This window comes from Poecilia formosa, unplaced genomic scaffold (assembly GCF_000485575.1).
Source record: "Poecilia formosa unplaced genomic scaffold, Poecilia_formosa-5.1.2 Scaffold121, whole genome shotgun sequence".
NCBI classification, from domain to species: domain Eukaryota; kingdom Metazoa; phylum Chordata; class Actinopteri; order Cyprinodontiformes; family Poeciliidae; genus Poecilia; species Poecilia formosa.
Window position 1 is genome coordinate 947,642 of NW_006800060.1, and position 17,893 is coordinate 965,534.

Consider the following 17,893-nt stretch of genomic DNA (forward strand, 5'->3'; position numbering starts at 1 on the left):
CAACACCTGGTGGAACTGATGCATCTGCTGAGCTCATTATAGGATCTACTTCTCAGAGCAACGATGGTAAAAAATATTGTTAAAGGGTTAATAGAGGAGCCATGTTGTGATGACTTCCTGAAGGCAGAGTTTCAGAAAGAGCAGGAGCTTCTTAAAGAGACAGAACTCAATTTTAAGGTGTTAAGTTACAAAGTCAAATTTCTTTTAAGCCATTTTTGATATTTGTAGCATTTTTATAACAACGAAAGTAACCTCGTTATTTCATTGCACCATAAAATGCTGCTCTATGCCTCGAAAATACATTATACTGCCCCTTTAACCCTGATGTGTGTGATGTGTTCCTTGGTCTTCATGTTTTCTTCACTTATGTTCTCTCACAAACCTCTCATGCCCTGGTGGCCATTCCTTACTTCTTATTGGTTAACCTGGACTTGAGTTCACAGTTTCAGAGCAAAAGGAGATCAGTTTGTTCATACAACCCATTTAAAGTTTTATTTGCAAAGATTTTGAAATCCATACATAATTTCCTTTCCACTTTACAGTTTTGAACCTTCTGGAGTCCTGTCACATAAATCCTAATATATCACATTAAAGTTTGTTTTTGCAATGAAACAAAGCAAGCCGAGGTAAATCAAATCTGCTGGTTGGAATGATCCCGTCCTTCCCAGGAATGACACCAAACGTAGGTTGTCCTCACAGTTTTAAATAATAATTATTATTAACAATGTAATTTTTAATAATGACTAACAAAAGACAATATTACTAACTTTATTTGTAGAGAATACATTAGATAAAGCAAAAGAACCCAATCAGTGATGGCTCCCACTCTTCAGTTAATCCTCAACTTCTGTAGAGAATCAGTATTTAAGTTAGTTTCAACAACAACATATCACTGAGGGAGGATTTAGATTTTAAAGCCTGAGGTTTCTTCACCTGGGCCTCATGACGTTCCCCCGCTCTCCTCTGTACCTCTGATCGCTCTGGATGGATGTGAGAGCTTCTTTAAACGTCCCCTCATAGATGTCTGACTGACGTTTCATGTAGCTCTCACTTTCATCTCTGCAAAGGAGCACATTGATGGCCACAATAGGAGTTTGACAATGAAGCTCTGCAGTGACTAACACGCTCTGCACACAGACACCCCTGCCTACCCGAGCCGTTTGCCCATGATGGTCTGAAGGAACTTCCTGGCAGAGATCTGGCCCAAGACCTTCCTGTAACTGTTGGTAAAGATGGCGTCAGCGTGACGTTCAGAGCTAAAGATCAGAGAAGGGGGAAGCTGAAATCAGTTTGCTTTAATGGACAATGATTTTCTTAGCTTTACTTTACAAATGCATCAGTGAGTGTAACTTCGGTTTGATTTGCCCACAATTTGAGATTTTCCAGACACATTTTCTTAGTCTTCACCAAATCTGGCCAAACATAAGCCATACGCACCGCAGTTCCTCTCCGTCCCTCAGAGGGATCCTGTCTTCGTCCTGCTGTTCTGCCGGATTCTTCAGGGAAGAGGTCATGAGGATGGACGTGTCCCTTTGGCCAAACCTGTCAGACATCACCATATTCTTCCTGAATGTCCGATACTGAATTCCAAACACGCCCTTCCTCAACTTAAAGCTGCACTTAGGAGTTATTAAATCTCATTTTCATGTTAGATGCTAAACCGTGCTTGGGGTTTACAAAATGCTCTTGTCCTTGTCAAATGACATGTTCTGCTGCCTGAGCGCTGGACAACATGATTAAGATGCTAGTGGAACAACGTAACTACAGTGACTAATTCAGACATCTTGACCCTTCTTTGCATAACAAGAGCAGAGGACAAAGGCATGACAGGCAAAGTAAGTGGTGAAAAGTTCAAAACAACATTTGCATTAAGGTATGAATGTAGACTTGTCTGTTTTATCCTTTTTCTTTTTTAACCCGGTTGAAAACTGGTGGATATCTATGGGTTACCGTTTGTAAAGTTACACAGTCAAAGTTTGGAGCAATAAATTGTGTTACTTTTCCTGCAGTAAAATAATAATTTAAAAAAATCATATTTTCATGTTTAAGTATCACAGTTTCAAACTAATTAGCACAGTAATTTTACAAACTAAATATTTAGCTTCAAACTAAATAGTTAGCACGCTAAATATTTAACTTCAGACTGAACAGTTAACTCAGACGTAGGTATTTAGTTCGAAGTTGTGATATTTATAAAATAATAATAAACATGGGCATAATATGACTTTGAAAAATGCTCCCCATTTTTTTTTCTTATATTAGTTTTTGACTAACTTTACAAATGACACCTCATAAATATCTTTGTTGTTGGAGTTTTATTGACTCAAACAAATGAGATATTAAATTGTTTAGAATTTATGTTACTCCATAAAAAGTATTCATTTAAAATCATTTAAATCATATTAGTTTGTAAGCATATTGTTTAGTAATGTTTCAATAAACATCAATGAAGATATTACTTCAGTCAGTTATTCTCATTTGTTGTAGTGTCCAAACAGAAACATTAATTCAATTCAATCCAAAAAGACTTTATTGATTTGAATAAGAAATTAAATATAAATTCTCTAATTTGTGGTTGACAAGGTTACTATGTTGGAGCAAGAATTTACATTTGTTCCCAGCTTTAACTAGTTTGGATACAGTGCTAATCCTAAAGACAAACTTGCTAGCGAGGAAGTTTGGAGCTAGTGAGCAAATTTTACTCTATTAATCCCAAGGTGTTGTTGCAACTTAGCTACAGTGGTGACGGAAAATGTTTACATGCCACCTTATCAGAATAGATGTTTTTTTTTTATTTTATTTTTTATTTGTACTATTTTAGTAATCCATTAATTTTTTGCGGAAAGTCTGGGTGAAGAGAGGATTTGAGGCACCAACTTATCGCCACCAGGTGGCGCCCAAACAAGTAAAATGGGTGAAATGGGGACATCTGGTGGAGGAGCTTATATGGTAGATATTCAGCTCAACTGTGGATGTTAGGGATATGAAATCTGTGTGTTGCACTCTGCCTCTTTTCTGTCTGTGGGCTTCATAGACAAGGATACCAAAGCAGTCTGGGAGAGGAGGGAGTTTGGTTTGGGAATCTCAGGATCTCATTTGCTTCTTGGAGAGGACGTGGTTCTGTTGGTGTCTTCCATCAATGACCGTGGTGGATGTCTCACTCTAGACTGGTGAGGGTCAGTGTTTGCTCCAGACTGGCAAGCTGATTCTTCATGAGTGATGGAAGGGTAGACCAGTAGATGGATAAACAGACTGAGGCATCTTCTGTAGAAATGCGGTTGTTGCTCCGGTCTTTTCGAAAGTACTGAGAGCTTGATCACAAGCAGCTGAAGTCAGCTTCCTACAGAACCTTTGAGGGTTCTACAGCCGGGTCCTGGGGAACAACAGGGCAGAGCAACAGCCTGCTGCAGAGACCTACGTTTTCTGGCTTAGTGACGCTGTGCAATCGTCCAGATTGACCAACAGTGTTGCTGGGTAGAGGCATGTTGGGATTTACCTCCTGAACCTGTTGCCCAATTGCCAATAAGTGATAGGTGGATACATATTGAGAAACATATGCCTTAATTACAAAAACATCCTTTAAAAAATTTAAGTTAAAAAGAAGATGTGGAAAATAATGTAAAAAAAATTCTAGAGCTTAATTCAAATATATACATCTTTAAAAAAAATTGAACTGTACTTTATTAAGTTTTTTTAAACTGCTTAACTATCATTATTTCTACTGTAGAACACTGATTAAAATGATATACAAAATATTATTGATGAAATTCTGTTTTACTAATGTAGTTTCTATAAAAACACCTGACTCGAACAGTGGGGAGGAATTTCTAAAACTTTCAAATTATCTTTAAACTGCTCTATAAAGACAGCATTTAACGAGTCATGAATGTTGAGACGTACCTGATGGACGGGTAGAGCGGAGAGCCTGACAAAGACATGACCAGGCAGCAGAAGAGCAGCAGCAGCACAGCAGCTTTCTCCATCATCGCAGTCCTGGAGAACACTGAACTACCAGGATAAATGACAGGAGTAGAAATTACATTAGAAAAAGAAAAAAAAAAAAACGCTGAAATCACAGTTTCCCAGCATCAGCGGTCCCCCTCCCACTGGAAAAAAAAAAAAAAAAAAAAACTACAAAAAAACTAACTTGAGGCATGGAGATGTGTATCCTCAGACGCAAAAATGGAACAAAAATAGAACAGTTCATGTTAGACTTGTGTAGTGTAGTGTAGTGTGTGTGTGTGTGTGTGTGTGTGTGTGTGTTGAGAGTTACCTAGTTTTAAAGCAGATTGAGAGCGTCCCTGCTGAGCCACTACTCTGTGCCTTCCACTCTCATCGTCCGTCACTGCCGGGAAAAACTGGACAAAAGAGACAGGAACACTGCTGTTTGCCCCCCTCTGCATACATGGTCAGTTTATACTGAACCTGCGGCTCAGTCACACCCACAGCTCACATCATCACGACCACTCTCCCTCACTGAGCCCAGCTGTCAACATCAACTCTCTGGGTTGGATTTTTTTTTCCTTTTGGGCATGACCATAATTGAATAGCACTTCAGTGCTGCAGGGTATTATGGTTTTGCATAACCATGAATCAGTAAAAGATAACATGTATGGAGAAAAAAAATGGATTGTGAACAAAGTGAAATAAACAATGTTTTGGTTAATCAACTTCATTTCATTTCATCTGATGTTCCTGGCCTGCAACACAAAGTAAATCCATACAGCTTCTATTTCAATTCATCTGTGAGTTGGGGTCAGAGTTCAGGTATTATTTGAACTTTTAACATGCTAATGAGTTGCTTCCAGCTGTAAAAACAATACCTTGTTGCCACAGCTACACATTATAGCAACTGCCTGGAAATCAAAAGTAAGATAAAAAATTTCCAGCAGGAAAGTGTCTGTACCTGATTGATTCCTGTTGCCAAGGAGACAAACTTACCAAAAATTGGAAATCCATGGATCCATGTTTAGTTCTACAATGATTTACAAATGATGCACTACAAAAATGATTTTGTTAATTTCATTAATAATATTGAATATTTTTAGGGTTAAAAAAAGTTTTAGATTGAAAAACCGTTTCTTCTGAAGCATCACCTGGTGTTGTAAGTGAATTTTAATGAGAATATAGCTTCTCCTCAACATGAGCATGCTAGCTTAAATGTTTTATTCAGTTAAAATATGATTTACTGCTAACAGCCGTTTCTACCTGAGGATTCAAACCCTACTGTTACTCTGCACTACAAGAATTGACCCTTATACTGTAATAGTCTGCTGTAGCTTTGTTGGTTAGCTTGGCTGAACCACAGACCCTCTAATAAAGACGTAGATGTGGGTGAACCAAGTTACTCAAATTCTGGTCATTACTAGTATTTCTGTAAACCTCAGGGCCAGTTTAAGTTCTTTTACTCTAGTGGACTTCAACAGGAATGTGACGGGATTGGGGGAAAGACATACAAAATGTAAGTTTGCCTTGAAACTGAACACTTACTGTCCAAAATAATGGATTTTTGAAGAGTGATTCTAAAACTACTCGCTAGATGTTTTATGCAGTATAGACAGAACAAGTTTTCCTGTTTAAAAAGGCGACATTGATTGGTGATGTAGCCTGACAGTTACAGGAATGCAATAAAGCTCATAATGGACATTACGCTAAAATTTTGGAAGAAAAAGAGGTTACATGTCTGTAATCATTTAGTTATTCATATCTATGAATCTTTTAGAAACTTTACAAAAATAATTTTCAATTTATGTTCTGCTGAAAGATCATTCAGAATCATTTAGTTATCTTCTTTTCACATGAACTAATAAAAGACAAGCATAAAATTCACCTCAGCTTCTTTATTTTCCCATCTTCATTACAAAATCATATTTTTGTCATCAACACATCATGGGAGCATCTTCTGTAGAAAATAAGAGTATCACAGGCAAACCCATCAGCGTAGTTAATATTATTTTGGGGTGTCAGTGCGATGTCCAATTGTTAAGAAGAACAAGCAGCAGCTCCTTTCTGAGGTGAAAAAGGGCACAGAGCATCAACGAAGAGGAATGTACAAAAAAAAAAAAAACAAAGAACAACCCAATTTTCAACAAGAAACCACAAAAAATTCACTGAAAAAACTCTGCTGTGTTGGACAAAAAGAAAAGAAGTACAACAATCAGTAGCTCTACCGCCCTCTGCAGAGAATCCGTCAGTGTTTGTCCCAAGGTGTCTGTCCTTTCTGTTTGGCAACACAGTCATACTGCATGTTTAAAACCATTCACTGGATTCTTGAACATTCATGCCATTTTTCCCCAGAGTCTGATTTTGTACCAAACCAAAAAAATAAAATTACGAAATGACCACCATCAGTTTCTTCTTTGAATGTTTTTGTCCTTATTTTTTCTCCATTCTGTGGGGGAAAAGAAAGAAAACATTAGTGATTATTCAGACTGGATTAATCCAACTAGTGAAGCTGGTCATGCATTTTAGAAAAAGTGCATAGAGTCTCAAAAATGTAAAAAAAAAAAAAACTGAACTGCATACTGTATAGTAGAGTATAGATCACAATGGAGGGATTACTACGTTGCTGCTATGGACTCTGGTTGTAATGGTCATGATGGGGTGAGTGAGTGGGGGATGAGAGCACCACACAACCATGCACACTGCCACACATTATGGTAAATGCAGTGTGGATGCAGTCTCAGAGGACGCCCTTACTTCAGCCTGGAAGCAGAACCCACTCTTATGTTACAAAAGTAGGGGGGGCTTTACCGAAGGCTCCTATACTTTGCCAACCTACTACTCTGCTCTGCAGCAATCCTGAAAAAGGAGTAGAGAGACAGCAAGGTGCGGACAGAAGGGTTAAAAAGACAGAAGCAAAACGTCCAACATTAGGGAAATCATTGACTGAAACCTTCTCCTTGCTTAAAGGGGGTTGAATGGGCTGGCTTAAGAGAGGGCAGTCAAAGTGACCTCTTCAGTCAGCGACACAGGCTGCAAATTGCTCACTCCAGCCCCTAAAAGAGCTCTACATACTGATGGGGGGCAAATTGCCCCCTCTGTTGCTATGCTTCTCTCCTTGTATACATGAGCTCTTCTTCTAGCAGAGACCTTTGGACTGAAATGATCCTTTGAAGTCCCATTAAAAGGGGAGCTACAGACAGAGAAGGCTCTTTTCCTTCAGGTTTGCAGCTAAGAATTACAAAGAGCAGAAGCAGTGTTCGTCATCAGGAATGGGGGGCGAGGCTTTTCTGTCCGGGTGAAGGACTCTCCGTCAGAATACTTACCTCTTCACTGCTTTCTGGGCCAGCATGCGGTTCCCTGCTAGGAAGGTTACGCCGCCGATGATTGCCAGGTACTTCAGAGTTTGGAACATGTTCAAGTTGGTCCAGTAGATGTACATCAAGCCCAGCATGGCTGGAACAACAGGAGACTTTAAGTTAATTAAGGGCCACATGATGAACTTTATTGTTCTAAGAGATAGTAGAGTCAAAGTAAAAGAATGTGCACCCTTTTCATCTTACTGCTCCCATAGGAATAAAATGTCACAAAATATCTTGCAAAATTACTCATGCTCCTCGGACTGTAATATTTAGACATGTTTTACAAATAAAAATGTTGAATATTGGGCAAACATTTGTATTCACCTGACACCCCTAAGACAAAATCAAGTACAACCAATAATCTTCAGAAGATATATAGTCCATAAATTATTATTGTTCAACTGTCTAGCCAAACACCAAAATATTTTAACTAGGGCCGGGACTTTAACACATTCATTTCAATTAATTACCCAGAATTTAACATGTTAAAATTTTAATGGCTTTTTTTTGTAACCTACAAAAGGTTCTGAACTTTTGTATTTGCGCATTTCTGCTTCAGACGCACGCGCGCGCGCGCACACGCACGCACACACACACACGCACGCACACGCACACACACACGCACACACACACGCACGCACGCACACACACACGCACGCACTCACTTTAAAACTAATCAGACTGAGCCTGGTGAGTGTTGGAAATAAAATTTAGCAACAATTTCAGACTCCAGATGTACATAGGTGTTAGAGACCTTCAAAAGATCTGCTGTTCTACAACAGTATCACTACAGACAGGCTGAAAAATACACACCACACTGTCAGATTTAGTTGGTTTTGTAGAATTAGAGAAAATGTGAAAATTCAAGAGGCATCAATCCTTTAGCAAAACAATTTGCGTCATATTCCATTTCTGTATGATGCTATGATTAAAAACAGTGTTACTCGCGGAGCAAACGTGGAGAAACTGTGTGAGCTTACCTGCGTGTCCCAGGTGGAAAAGGATGGTGCTTGGAGAGAAGCTGAAGTTGGAGATGTTGGCTCCGAGCTTAAACCACTACAAAAGAGAGGGAAAATTCTAACAATGAGATCATTTTTACTCTCCAGTCAGAGCGGCAAACAAAAGAGCTGAACAAATGGTTTATCGCTAACAAAATACTATTATTAGCAGCAACAATACTCAACACTTAGCAGACAAAAAAGACAACACTGCGCTATTGTGTTCTTAAATTAAAAAAGGCATTATATTTACACTGGACAGACCCATTGACCATGTTCTTACTGAAAATGGGATTGTGGATATAAAAATACTGAATGCTATACAAGTGGTGCTTCTAAATGGATTTCTGAACTACAACAGATTGAAAAAAAAAACAAAAAAAACAAACATTTTAAACATGTTTTTCAATATTACCAGAATGAGCAGAAGCAGGAGCGGAGACAGGACGAGAGCGGTGAAGGTGTTGGAAACCACCGTTGGAGGCTTCTTTTCCGGCTCCCTGAACAAATGCTGCACAGAAAAAGATTTCACACGAGTCAAACTGAAGCCTTGTGCTCACTTAGCCGTGTCGTTATGAAGACCAATATCTCTATTACATCGATTAAAAAATCCGCCTCTCAACGTTGTTTTAAACATGCCAAACCCATAGGGTGCAGTATAGCGTAGTGCAAAAACCTGAGCCTTAGATTGCTTCAAAACAACCACAACGTCCTGTTAGAAATGAACATGACCCAGGAAGTTCATGTGTGTGGACAGATAAATAGATTGAGCTACTTTGAAATAGCATATTAAAATATAAATAGATAAAAATTTATTTATTTCCCCATTCCTGGCTACATGTGGAAGAGGCTTTGAACTTACCGACTGTCCTATCCGTTCTCAACATGCACAGATTGCATGTAACCTCATATGGGTTGTCAACAGAAGCTAATCAATGGTGAAGATAAATGTTGTCCAGCTAACTGGCGATATAGTTACACTTACCCGTGAGGGACACAAAAACTTTGCTGGCTAATTAGCATTAGCAGCTTGTTACCAGTAGCTTTAACCAAATCAAGAGACAGGGCAGTGATGATGTCTGCACACCACTCAAACTTTAGCCTTACTATCCAGTAAGAAAAAAACTGCATATTCACGACAAAATTTAAGACCTGTGATTAATGTAGTTCAGGCCAATTTATATATATATATTTTTTTAAATGAATTTAGGACACTCTAAGGCTTTAGTTTTAGTTTGATGAATTTAAGCCTTGTTAAAGGATGTACAGACACTGAAAGAAAACAGAGGTAGTACCTGAATCTCTGGTTTTGGTACATAAAGGGTCTTTGGCTGAGCAGCGACTGGAGCTTCTTCTTCTGCAAACTTCAGGATGACGTCAGCCTGTTGAGAGGTTACAAGTCAGTTTCAGCAACACTTAAGATATGAGAAACCGCCATTTCCCAGAACAAAGCCTGGATGAACACTGACCACGTTCCACAAGATGGGATTTTCCAGGGTGGCATCTCCAACCATGAGGTAGAGAGAGTAGGTACCAGACATGGAATCGAACTCCGACTTCCGTTCAGCCATGTCCAACTCGAACTTGTAGAGGTTCTTGCTGTCAGGTTCGGCGACGAATACGACCTCCTGTCCAGTTTTCTGATTGTGCAGCCGGACAAACGTCTTATAGGGACAACAAAGGCATTGGGTGTTAACCACAGTGATGAGTTCCAACTTTCGGTCAACCAGATGTATAATTTAGCGCTAACAGCGGTAATTATAAAAGCAGAAACAACAGCTCAGAGTACAGCTACATACCTGGTGAGGGGTGAGCTCCTGCTCATTGTTGACGTCAACCAGCTGGAAGGACATGGCAAAGTTCTGGTGGCTGTCTGCTGTGAAAGAGCTCTTGGCTTTGGAGGGATACTGCACTCTGCGTTCAGACCAAAGGAAGAGACAACAAGCACCGTTAAACATGTTGCCTCTGGGTGTGCAGAGCAGCAGCTCCAGAGGTCCGCCATGTTTCCTGACCTGGTGGTCTTTGTGCCGATGCTCTGGTCCTTGTCCACCACAGAGAGGTCCATGTTAGTAACGGCAACCTCAGTGGAAACTTTGACCTTCAGCTGCAAGTCGACAGTTCAAACGAAACAAGGGATATCATTAGTTCAGTTCCTCAGGTAACCACAGGTTAAAATGTGATGTGTTTTGCAAAGCCACAAGAAAACAATACAATAACACATCATTATCTAGGCTAATTTCCTGCCAACTTAACATTTTTAAACAGAAAAGCATGGTGGGCCACTGGTGGACTGCCCTAGCAAGTTTTCTGGAGGAAACCCTGACCCTACTGTAGAGTGATGACCAAACTGCTCCATTTTTTTAGGCCTTCTTCTGCATGGCTCGTGACAAACTTAAATGTGTTTGATTTTTCAGCAACCAGTGGATTCCTTCTGACCACTCAGTGACTGAGTGGTCAGAAGGACCACTCAGTCCTCAGTAACCTATTTTGAAACCTATGTTTCAAAATAGGTTCTAAAAATGGGGTTGATGCCACATAATCATGTAGGGTTTCTGCAGGTTTCACCAAATCAGTTCTGTGGATACTTTTGCAAGGCGCTGTATCATAAAATTAATGGATGCAAGGACAAACTGGTTGAGATCACTGTGGCTGTATCCAGAGGTGCTATGACTCATGTTGCATTCTCTTTTGAATGGATATACAAATGTGCCGTGATCCAAGCAGACACTAACACACGCAGCACGCCGCTGAGTCAAGCAGCTGTGGCTATTATTAGACTAGTTCTGGAGTGTGTGTGTTTGTAGGGGTCAGTGTGTGCGTTTGTAGGGGTCAGTGTGTGTGTTTGTAGGGGTCAGTGTGTGTGTTTGTAGGGGTCAGTGTGTGTGTTTGTAGGGGTCAGTGTGTGGGTTTGATTTGGAGGTCTTTTTGATGGAGTCATATATAGAGAGAAGCTGTTTAAATCAGGTCTGATCATTCCAGTTTTCTCTTAATTCAACAGGTAAATATTACAAACAATCATGAATTCCTCATTGAATGAAATGAGGGATTGCAAAGTTATCCTTGTTAATTTTTATCTTTCTAATAAACTTAAAGTTTTCCATTTTGCATTTGCCTGTAATAGAAGAGTTGGTCACAGGTAAACAAATATATGTTTAATAAAAAGGAAATAGTATTAAAAAGAATCAGAATGGCATTGGTCAAAATTGGAAACTAATTATCAAATATATCTGAAATCTAGTACTGGCCAGACAAGAAGATCTGTGCATTTCTCTAACGCCATCACAATTATACAACTGTGATTAGATATTTGTATCTTTTTTGCCTTAGCTAACAATAGAATAGTTATTATAACACTTTCAATGACAGTAATTCTGATTAACCTTAAAAACGACCAGCATCTGTGTGGAATGAATACAGGACACAATGCCTGTAATCAACACTAAATGTAAAAGGTTGATTCCTTTTAACAATTTCTACACAAAAGCTTTGTCAAAAATAAACATGATTATACATAATTGTTCTTATTATTCAGAGGTTTTGTTCCAGGTTTAGAAAACAATGTGAATACACTGTGCATCTTTGCTTGTTCATTACTGCCTAAATCAATCTGGATGAAATGTTCCTGTTCATGTCATCTGCCGTCCTCAACCCATCACAGCGGAGATCCAAAGTACAAGGATTGATCTTTTTTCGTAGAATAAAAATTTCACATATTGGTTGGTTTTGACCCAAAGATTAAGGAAAATGTGCCACACTGGATTTAAATATGTACATTTTTGCTCACTTCTATTTAACCAGCCGAGACTCACTTTGGTGGTGTCCAAAACCAAACAGCAAAAGAAGCTGCTATAATACGAAAAAAATACCCACGATGCAACGCTAACAAACAGAATGATTCAGTCTCGGATTATCAAATTAGCAATATTGCTTCAGTTCCTAATGTTTTACAGCTATGGTCTTTTTTTATTTTGAGTTGTACTTTTTCAGTTACTTGACTGTATTATGTTTTAGATTGTTTTGTATGTATATTTCAAACTGGTTGCTCTTGAAAAATGAAACCCTTTGTTTGAATGAGATTTACAAGTAAAAGTAAAATAAAAATGTCAAAAGGTTTCTGGAACTTTCCTTATTCTTCTGACATAATGAAAATTAGAAAAAAAAACTTCAGAGTAGAAAATAGTGAACACTTTAAAATCCAAGATGGCATCTTCTCGTACATTTTGACAGTCGTGGCATGTTTGCCAACATTAAAGCATCTGAACAGACATGTTAGCTAGCATTCCATGCCCCATAGAACAGGAATTATGAGTAAGCATGCCAATATTTAACACTTATATTCAAATTAAATATGGAGATTAATCACTGGAATCTAATTAATTAATCAACTATTAACTAATCAAATGTGGAGGTAAGCAAAGTTCCACAAGCAGAGAAGTAGTTTATAGTCGCCTACACTTGACCTAAACATGGCTAGTTAGTGAAACTAATTGTACCTCAATGTGATTGGCCACCAGTCGGCTGTCCCCAGTCACACCAATAGTGAACTGGTAATATCCACTGGCCGGCTGGCTGGACATGAAATTCAGTTCAAAGACACCACTAAAAACAGGAGAAAAGAACAACACAGTAAGTGATCAGCAGGACTGCTGGCCACACCCATATGGGATTCATAGTTATTAAGGCAGAACATGGAGGAAACCAGAGCTGCATTAGCTTTGGGAATAGGTAATCTTGTTGTGGATTAGCATTGCACGGTATTGCAAAAACATATCTTGATGTTGTTAAATATTGCCATTAAATTGAAAATAATTTCTCCTTATTAATTTGTGCCCATCATAACAATTCATATTGCAGTTCTATATATTTTTGCAGCATTGGCATCAATGCATTCACACAACTCGAATGACCTCACTGTGTTTATTTTTTTTTTTTTTCAGATTTCAAAATATTTACCATTTTTAGGACATGATTACTCCATGACTTTTGGCATTTAGAACTTTAACTTTTTTTTCTTAATTTTCTCATTTAGAACATATTTTCTATAGGTTCCTGCTTTTGGCACAGCTACTTCGGCATTAGGTTAGTTAAAGGCTAACATTCAAACTGTAACTGAGTCCAGAGGCAGTTAGGTATGTTCAAAGGAGAAAACATTTGAACATTTTCATAAAATTAAAGCTAGAATCAGCAGTTAAAACTATTATTTCCACTCAGAACTACCCCTGTCACATCAACAACTTTTGCTGGATGATGAATTGTCCCAGAAGTTATTGTGATAAGGGATAATATTGGTGTTTTGAAACCATTTGCAAGTAATAGAGTAATGGCATAATGATGCAAGAACACATTCTCGAAGATCAATAAACTTTAAATTCTAATGAACATTTTACACTGGAACTGGAAGACATTTTAAATATCCAAAATAAGTAAACAAAACAACAAATAAAATTAATTATGAAGTTGCCGCAAACAAAATTCTCCTTCAAAAAGAAAGTTCTAGTTGAGACCAAAACACCAGACTGAAGACTTATCATCCAATTTTTGTTTGAAAGAGAAGAAAGGGTGAAATGATAAATTATGCAGTTGGAAATTATTAAATTTGTCACTGATTCTGCTTAATGAGTAATTGAATAATCATTCATTATGTGATTTATTGATTTCTTGTGAAAGGCCTACTCATGTCTAAGTCACTTATCAGCTTCATTGTAAAACCCTGTAAGGATTGTTGCTTCACTTTAGCTTTTTAGCTAATTTGAGTTCCTCTCTTCAGCTGAAAGCATTCGCACTACACTTTCACAGGAAAACTTAGTGCAAATGCACCGCTACAGGTATCCTAGAAACTAGTGGAGTAAAAAAATCGAGGGGTCCTAATGTAGAAAAGATGAGTTAAGATCAGTTCCATATGCAAGTATCGACTGATAATGCTTCACCCAAAATTAAAGAAATCAGGCTGATCAATCTGTGAACCTCTAAAAATCCCTCTCCATGTCACCCCCAAGGCCAAGTTCCTAGGGGAAACACTAGGAAATAATATATCTGTTAATCTTGATCATTTTTTTTACTTTAAACTTTTAAGGCTTAGCAAGAATACAGTTTCTTTCTCTCCTTCCTCAGCCACTTTCCTCCTCCTGTGAGGTCACCTCCGTCATACTTACTCGTTATGAGTGAACGGTGCCTGGTTGAGAACGGCGGTCTTGGAGGCCACGGCGTATGCAGACTCCACCAGAACGCTGGCTGAGGCCAGAGGCTGTGACATGACGTCAGTGACCAGGAGCTGGAATAAAACACCCAGAGCCATGACATCACCACCGTGATGGCGTTACAGACATAAGATTATATTTGCTTTATGTTTCAGGACCTTATTGCCTTTGGGTTGTTTTCTTCGTTGTTAATTAAAAAAATAAAGAAAGTCTTAAACAGTCTGTAGGGTGCAACATAAGGGTGTGGTGTGTTTGCAGGGGGGCAGAGAGGAAGGAGGGTGAACAGATTGGGAAAAAGCTGTTCTTTAGCGGAGTGGTTGTGGCAGGATGCGGCTAGTGGGCGTACCTGCAGGGTCGGCTGGTTGTGGGACACGGTGGCCGGGCCCTGAGCGCTGACCACCACGGGGACGTGGAAGCGGTTGTTGGACAGGGCAGCAGCGGCGCTCGCCACGCTGAACGCCTCGGACAGAGAGTCCCATGACTTCTTACTGAAGATGGAGTTGACCAGCTGGATGACCTGGTCCTGAAGGGAGAGAAAGGGTTTTCAGGTAGGCAGATTTGGCTAAGTTGCAGCGATAAATGACAATATTGTTGTTTTGAGACCATTTTCTAGCAATATAACAGTAATGGCATCATAATGCAATAACACATTCTCAAAGATCAATAAACTTTAAATTCTAATCAACATTCAACACTGAAACTGGGAGACATTTTAAATATGTAAAATAAACAATAAATAAAATGAATTATGAAGTCTCTGTAAATAAAATTGTCCTTCAAAAAATGTTCTAGTTGAGACCCAATCACTAAACCGAAAAGTTTTATCATCCAGTTTTTGGTTGAAAGAGAGAAAAGAAAAAGTGATAAATCATTCTAATGGAAATTACTGAGCTGGATCATGGAACTAATTGATTTATTGGTTATTACGACAGGCTTACTTACAGGGGTATCAGAGGAAAAGTTGGGAAGATGCGAGAACTCCTACCTCCTTGAGAGGCGGCTCCATATCCACGTGGTCCGAAAGGCCGTACGCCGCCGCCACAAACAGGGCAGTGGCCTCCAGCCCCTCCTCAAACTGCAGGTACACGCCTCCCAGGTCGTCCAGGCGAGCTGTCAGATCCTGAGAGAGAAAACACAAACCTCTCAAACAGATTCCACAGCGGCAATACGGCACCACCTAGTGGAGGCTGGGAGAATCACCTCAATCTCCTCCAGGATTCCTCCCAGTTCTGCCTGCTGGGACAGGCGGGATGCGGCCTGCAGGGCCGAGATGATGCTGCACACAAACATGTGGAGTAAGGTAGTGTTCAGAGGAGCTGCTGATCGAACCGATTCCACGTTTCACTTACGCCATGACGTTGTCCTCCTTGTTGATACGCGCCGTGAGGGCACCGACCACTTCCTGTGAAGCGAGCGGGAGCCCCAAGGAGCTGAGAGCGCCCACTGCCCGGTGGATCTGAGACATGGACGAGTCCTCGCTGACCGCTGCCAGGAGGATGTCCCTGGTTTCATTGGAAACAGGGATCTAAAAAGAGGGCCAGAGTTATTTCCACTGCATTAAATGTAAGACATAGAACACTTCCTATGCTGTTCAATCCTGCTGTGTAAAAAATGGTCAAAATATAATCAGTACTAATAATGAAAATCTGATCAATTATATGGGTTTCTTTGTATACGTTTTCTTCATGGATCTTAAATGACATTTAGTGTTTGTATTTTTTGTTTGTTTTTTTTTATTAGCAGTTAAAGCTGTTAGCATGTCACAGCAACCACAGCAACAGTCTTCAGTCAGAGGCCTCATTAGATGTGTCGCAGACTGACTGCCACTGGAGATCCTTCCTACCCACAGCAACACCATCCCCAACAACTTTGAAGATACAAGTTACGACAACATTCAGTTTCCTTTAAGGATAAATAAAGTATATTTGAATTGAAGTGGAAATTTTGTTAATGCTCTTTATCTTGTCAATCTTCTGTAGTGACAGTTTTGTCTTTTAAAAATGACAATTTCTTCCTTTTATTGGCTTTTATTTATCCATGTTCTGTGGTCAACAAAACTATGAATAAACTAGTGTGGGGAATGTAAATGAGCAGGATAATAGTTCATACCTCACATCCTGAAATGGCCTTACTGGTTTCAGCAGCAAAAAACAGAGAATCAACACTACCGGGATCCAGCTGGGATTTCAGGAACTGGCAAACTTCCTGCAAAACAGATTTATAAAGATAACCCCATGTAGGACAACACATAATGAACGGAATCGTCGGTGAGATGAATAGTTTTTGCTCAGAACCAGAAGCGGTGAATATCTTACTGCAGGATCCGGAACAGCTGCTCCGAGCTTGGTGAGCCCAACCACAGAGTAGTATGCGGACTCCAGGTCGTCGTACGGTTGGTTCAGAAGATTCTGGAGCCGGCCCACATCAGACAGGGACAGGTGGTGAGACGGTGTGAGAGCCTGAGCTCCAGCAAGAGCCAGGCTGAGGAGGAGAACCCCGAATAGCTCTGCGGACACACAGCCGAAGTTAGCAAGCCCACCGCTTGGCCTGAGCGCATGCTTCATTATTACATTACATAGAAAAGACACATACACATAACTATATATTTTATTCATTCATTCATTCATTTATTCATTCATTCAATTCAGATAAGTCTCGCGCTGACTGAAAGGGTTAGCTAAGAGCAGAACAGGCTAACCTCGACAGGAAGCACCGCAGCGCGTGCAGCAAGAGGCTTTTTCATCTAATTATATAGTTAAATATTCATTTATAATATAAATTGAATGAACAATACGAATCAGTAGCACAAAATGTTACATTAATTATTTGAATATACTCACTGGTCCGAATCATGTCTTGCAGTCTAATGCAGCGTCACCAAACGCACGATTGCTTCCGGTGTCCCAAAGAGAAACCTGTCAGGTTACGGATAACTTCCGTCTCCAATGGTTGGTTTCAAAATAAAAGCATTAAAGCATGCAAAACAGTTTGTGATTTATATCCAAATTTTACAAAAGCCTCAAAATCACGTCATTACTTTAAACATTTCAATATCCATTTTGGATTTTATGTTCGAGAGAGTATTAGGACCCGACAAAGATACTTTTCAAAAATCAAAAATAATAGGGAGACGCATTACCTGAAAAAAGTCGTAAAAATATCGATATAACGTGACCTACTCGTAAAGCCCATGGTTCTTTCTTTGAAATACTCTGTCGTTTGCACAGTCGTTTTAAAGTCCTACTACCAATATTTTGATGTTGATGTGTTAAAAGATTAGGTATGTGCAATTATACAACCAATACACAGGTACAGATTCGTAGGCAGCACAGCATTCCTTTTTATTTATGTATTTTTTCTTAGTCTGTTCATGATCGATCGTACATTCGTAATA

General features: G+C 39.4%; 2 protein-coding genes across 6 annotated transcripts; both read right to left on the bottom strand.

The window, feature by feature from the left end:
- Nucleotides 1-469: 469 nt before the first annotated feature.
- On the bottom strand, nt 470-4,555 carry ghrh (growth hormone releasing hormone). Of its 3 annotated transcripts, XM_016675753.1 has the most exons (7): nt 4,274-4,555; nt 4,148-4,169; nt 3,901-4,008; nt 1,438-1,542; nt 1,152-1,256; nt 934-1,059; nt 470-847 (listed from the first exon to the last, which is right to left on the bottom strand). In XM_016675753.1, exons 1-7 carry the CDS (start codon nt 4,401-4,403, stop codon nt 841-843), a joined length of 603 nt encoding a protein of 200 aa, XP_016531239.1. In that variant the 5' UTR covers nt 4,404-4,555; the 3' UTR covers nt 470-840. The 3 variants fall into 3 exon arrangements, with proteins under 3 accessions (XP_016531239.1, XP_007560924.2, XP_016531240.1); XM_007560862.2 differs by lacking the exon at nt 4,148-4,169 and having other exon boundaries at nt 3,901-4,003; nt 4,274-4,538; XM_016675754.1 differs by lacking the exon at nt 4,148-4,169 and having other exon boundaries at nt 4,274-4,369.
- A 1,265-nt stretch (nt 4,556-5,820) lies between these two features.
- Nucleotides 5,821-17,440, bottom strand: rpn2 (ribophorin II). 3 transcript variants are annotated; one of them, XM_016675794.1, is made up of 18 exons: nt 17,340-17,440; nt 16,815-17,005; nt 16,609-16,704; nt 15,849-16,024; nt 15,700-15,775; nt 15,485-15,619; nt 14,846-15,022; nt 14,455-14,573; nt 12,796-12,901; nt 10,315-10,406; nt 10,102-10,216; nt 9,772-9,966; nt 9,598-9,684; nt 8,718-8,813; nt 8,285-8,360; nt 7,269-7,398; nt 6,700-6,801; nt 5,821-6,391 (listed from the first exon to the last, which is right to left on the bottom strand). In XM_016675794.1, exons 1-17 carry the CDS (start codon nt 17,350-17,352, stop codon nt 6,750-6,752), a joined length of 1,932 nt encoding a protein of 643 aa, XP_016531280.1. In that variant the 5' UTR covers nt 17,353-17,440; the 3' UTR covers nt 5,821-6,391; nt 6,700-6,749. The 3 variants fall into 3 exon arrangements, with proteins under 3 accessions (XP_016531280.1, XP_007560929.1, XP_007560927.1); XM_007560867.2 differs by lacking the exon at nt 6,700-6,801; XM_007560865.2 differs by lacking the exon at nt 17,340-17,440 and having other exon boundaries at nt 16,815-17,078.
- Nucleotides 17,441-17,893: the final 453 nt, after the last annotated feature.

Bases quoted from the DNA above. Each gene is read 5' to 3' on its own strand.
- ghrh (XM_016675753.1), bottom strand. From the start codon at position 4,403: ATGCAGAGGGGGGCAAACAGCAGTGTTCCTGTCTCTTTTGTCCAGTTT. The intron at 4,170-4,273 runs GTAACTCTCAAC...TTTGCGTCTGAG, and splicing joins TCAATCTGCTTTAAAACTAG to GATACACATCTCCATGCCTC. The intron at 1,543-3,900 runs GTACGTCTCAAC...GATGTCTGACAG, and splicing joins CCGCTCTACCCGTCCATCAG to GTTTGGCCAAAGGGACACGT.
- rpn2 (XM_007560865.2), bottom strand. From the start codon at position 17,063: ATGAAGCATGCGCTCAGGCCAAGCGGTGGGCTTGCTAACTTCGGCTGT. The intron at 14,574-14,845 runs GTACGCCCACTA...GTTTTATTCCAG, and splicing joins ACAACCAGCCGACCCTGCAG to CTCCTGGTCACTGACGTCAT. The intron at 8,814-9,597 runs GTACTACCTCTG...TTTTCTGTGCAG, and splicing joins TACCAAAACCAGAGATTCAG to CATTTGTTCAGGGAGCCGGA.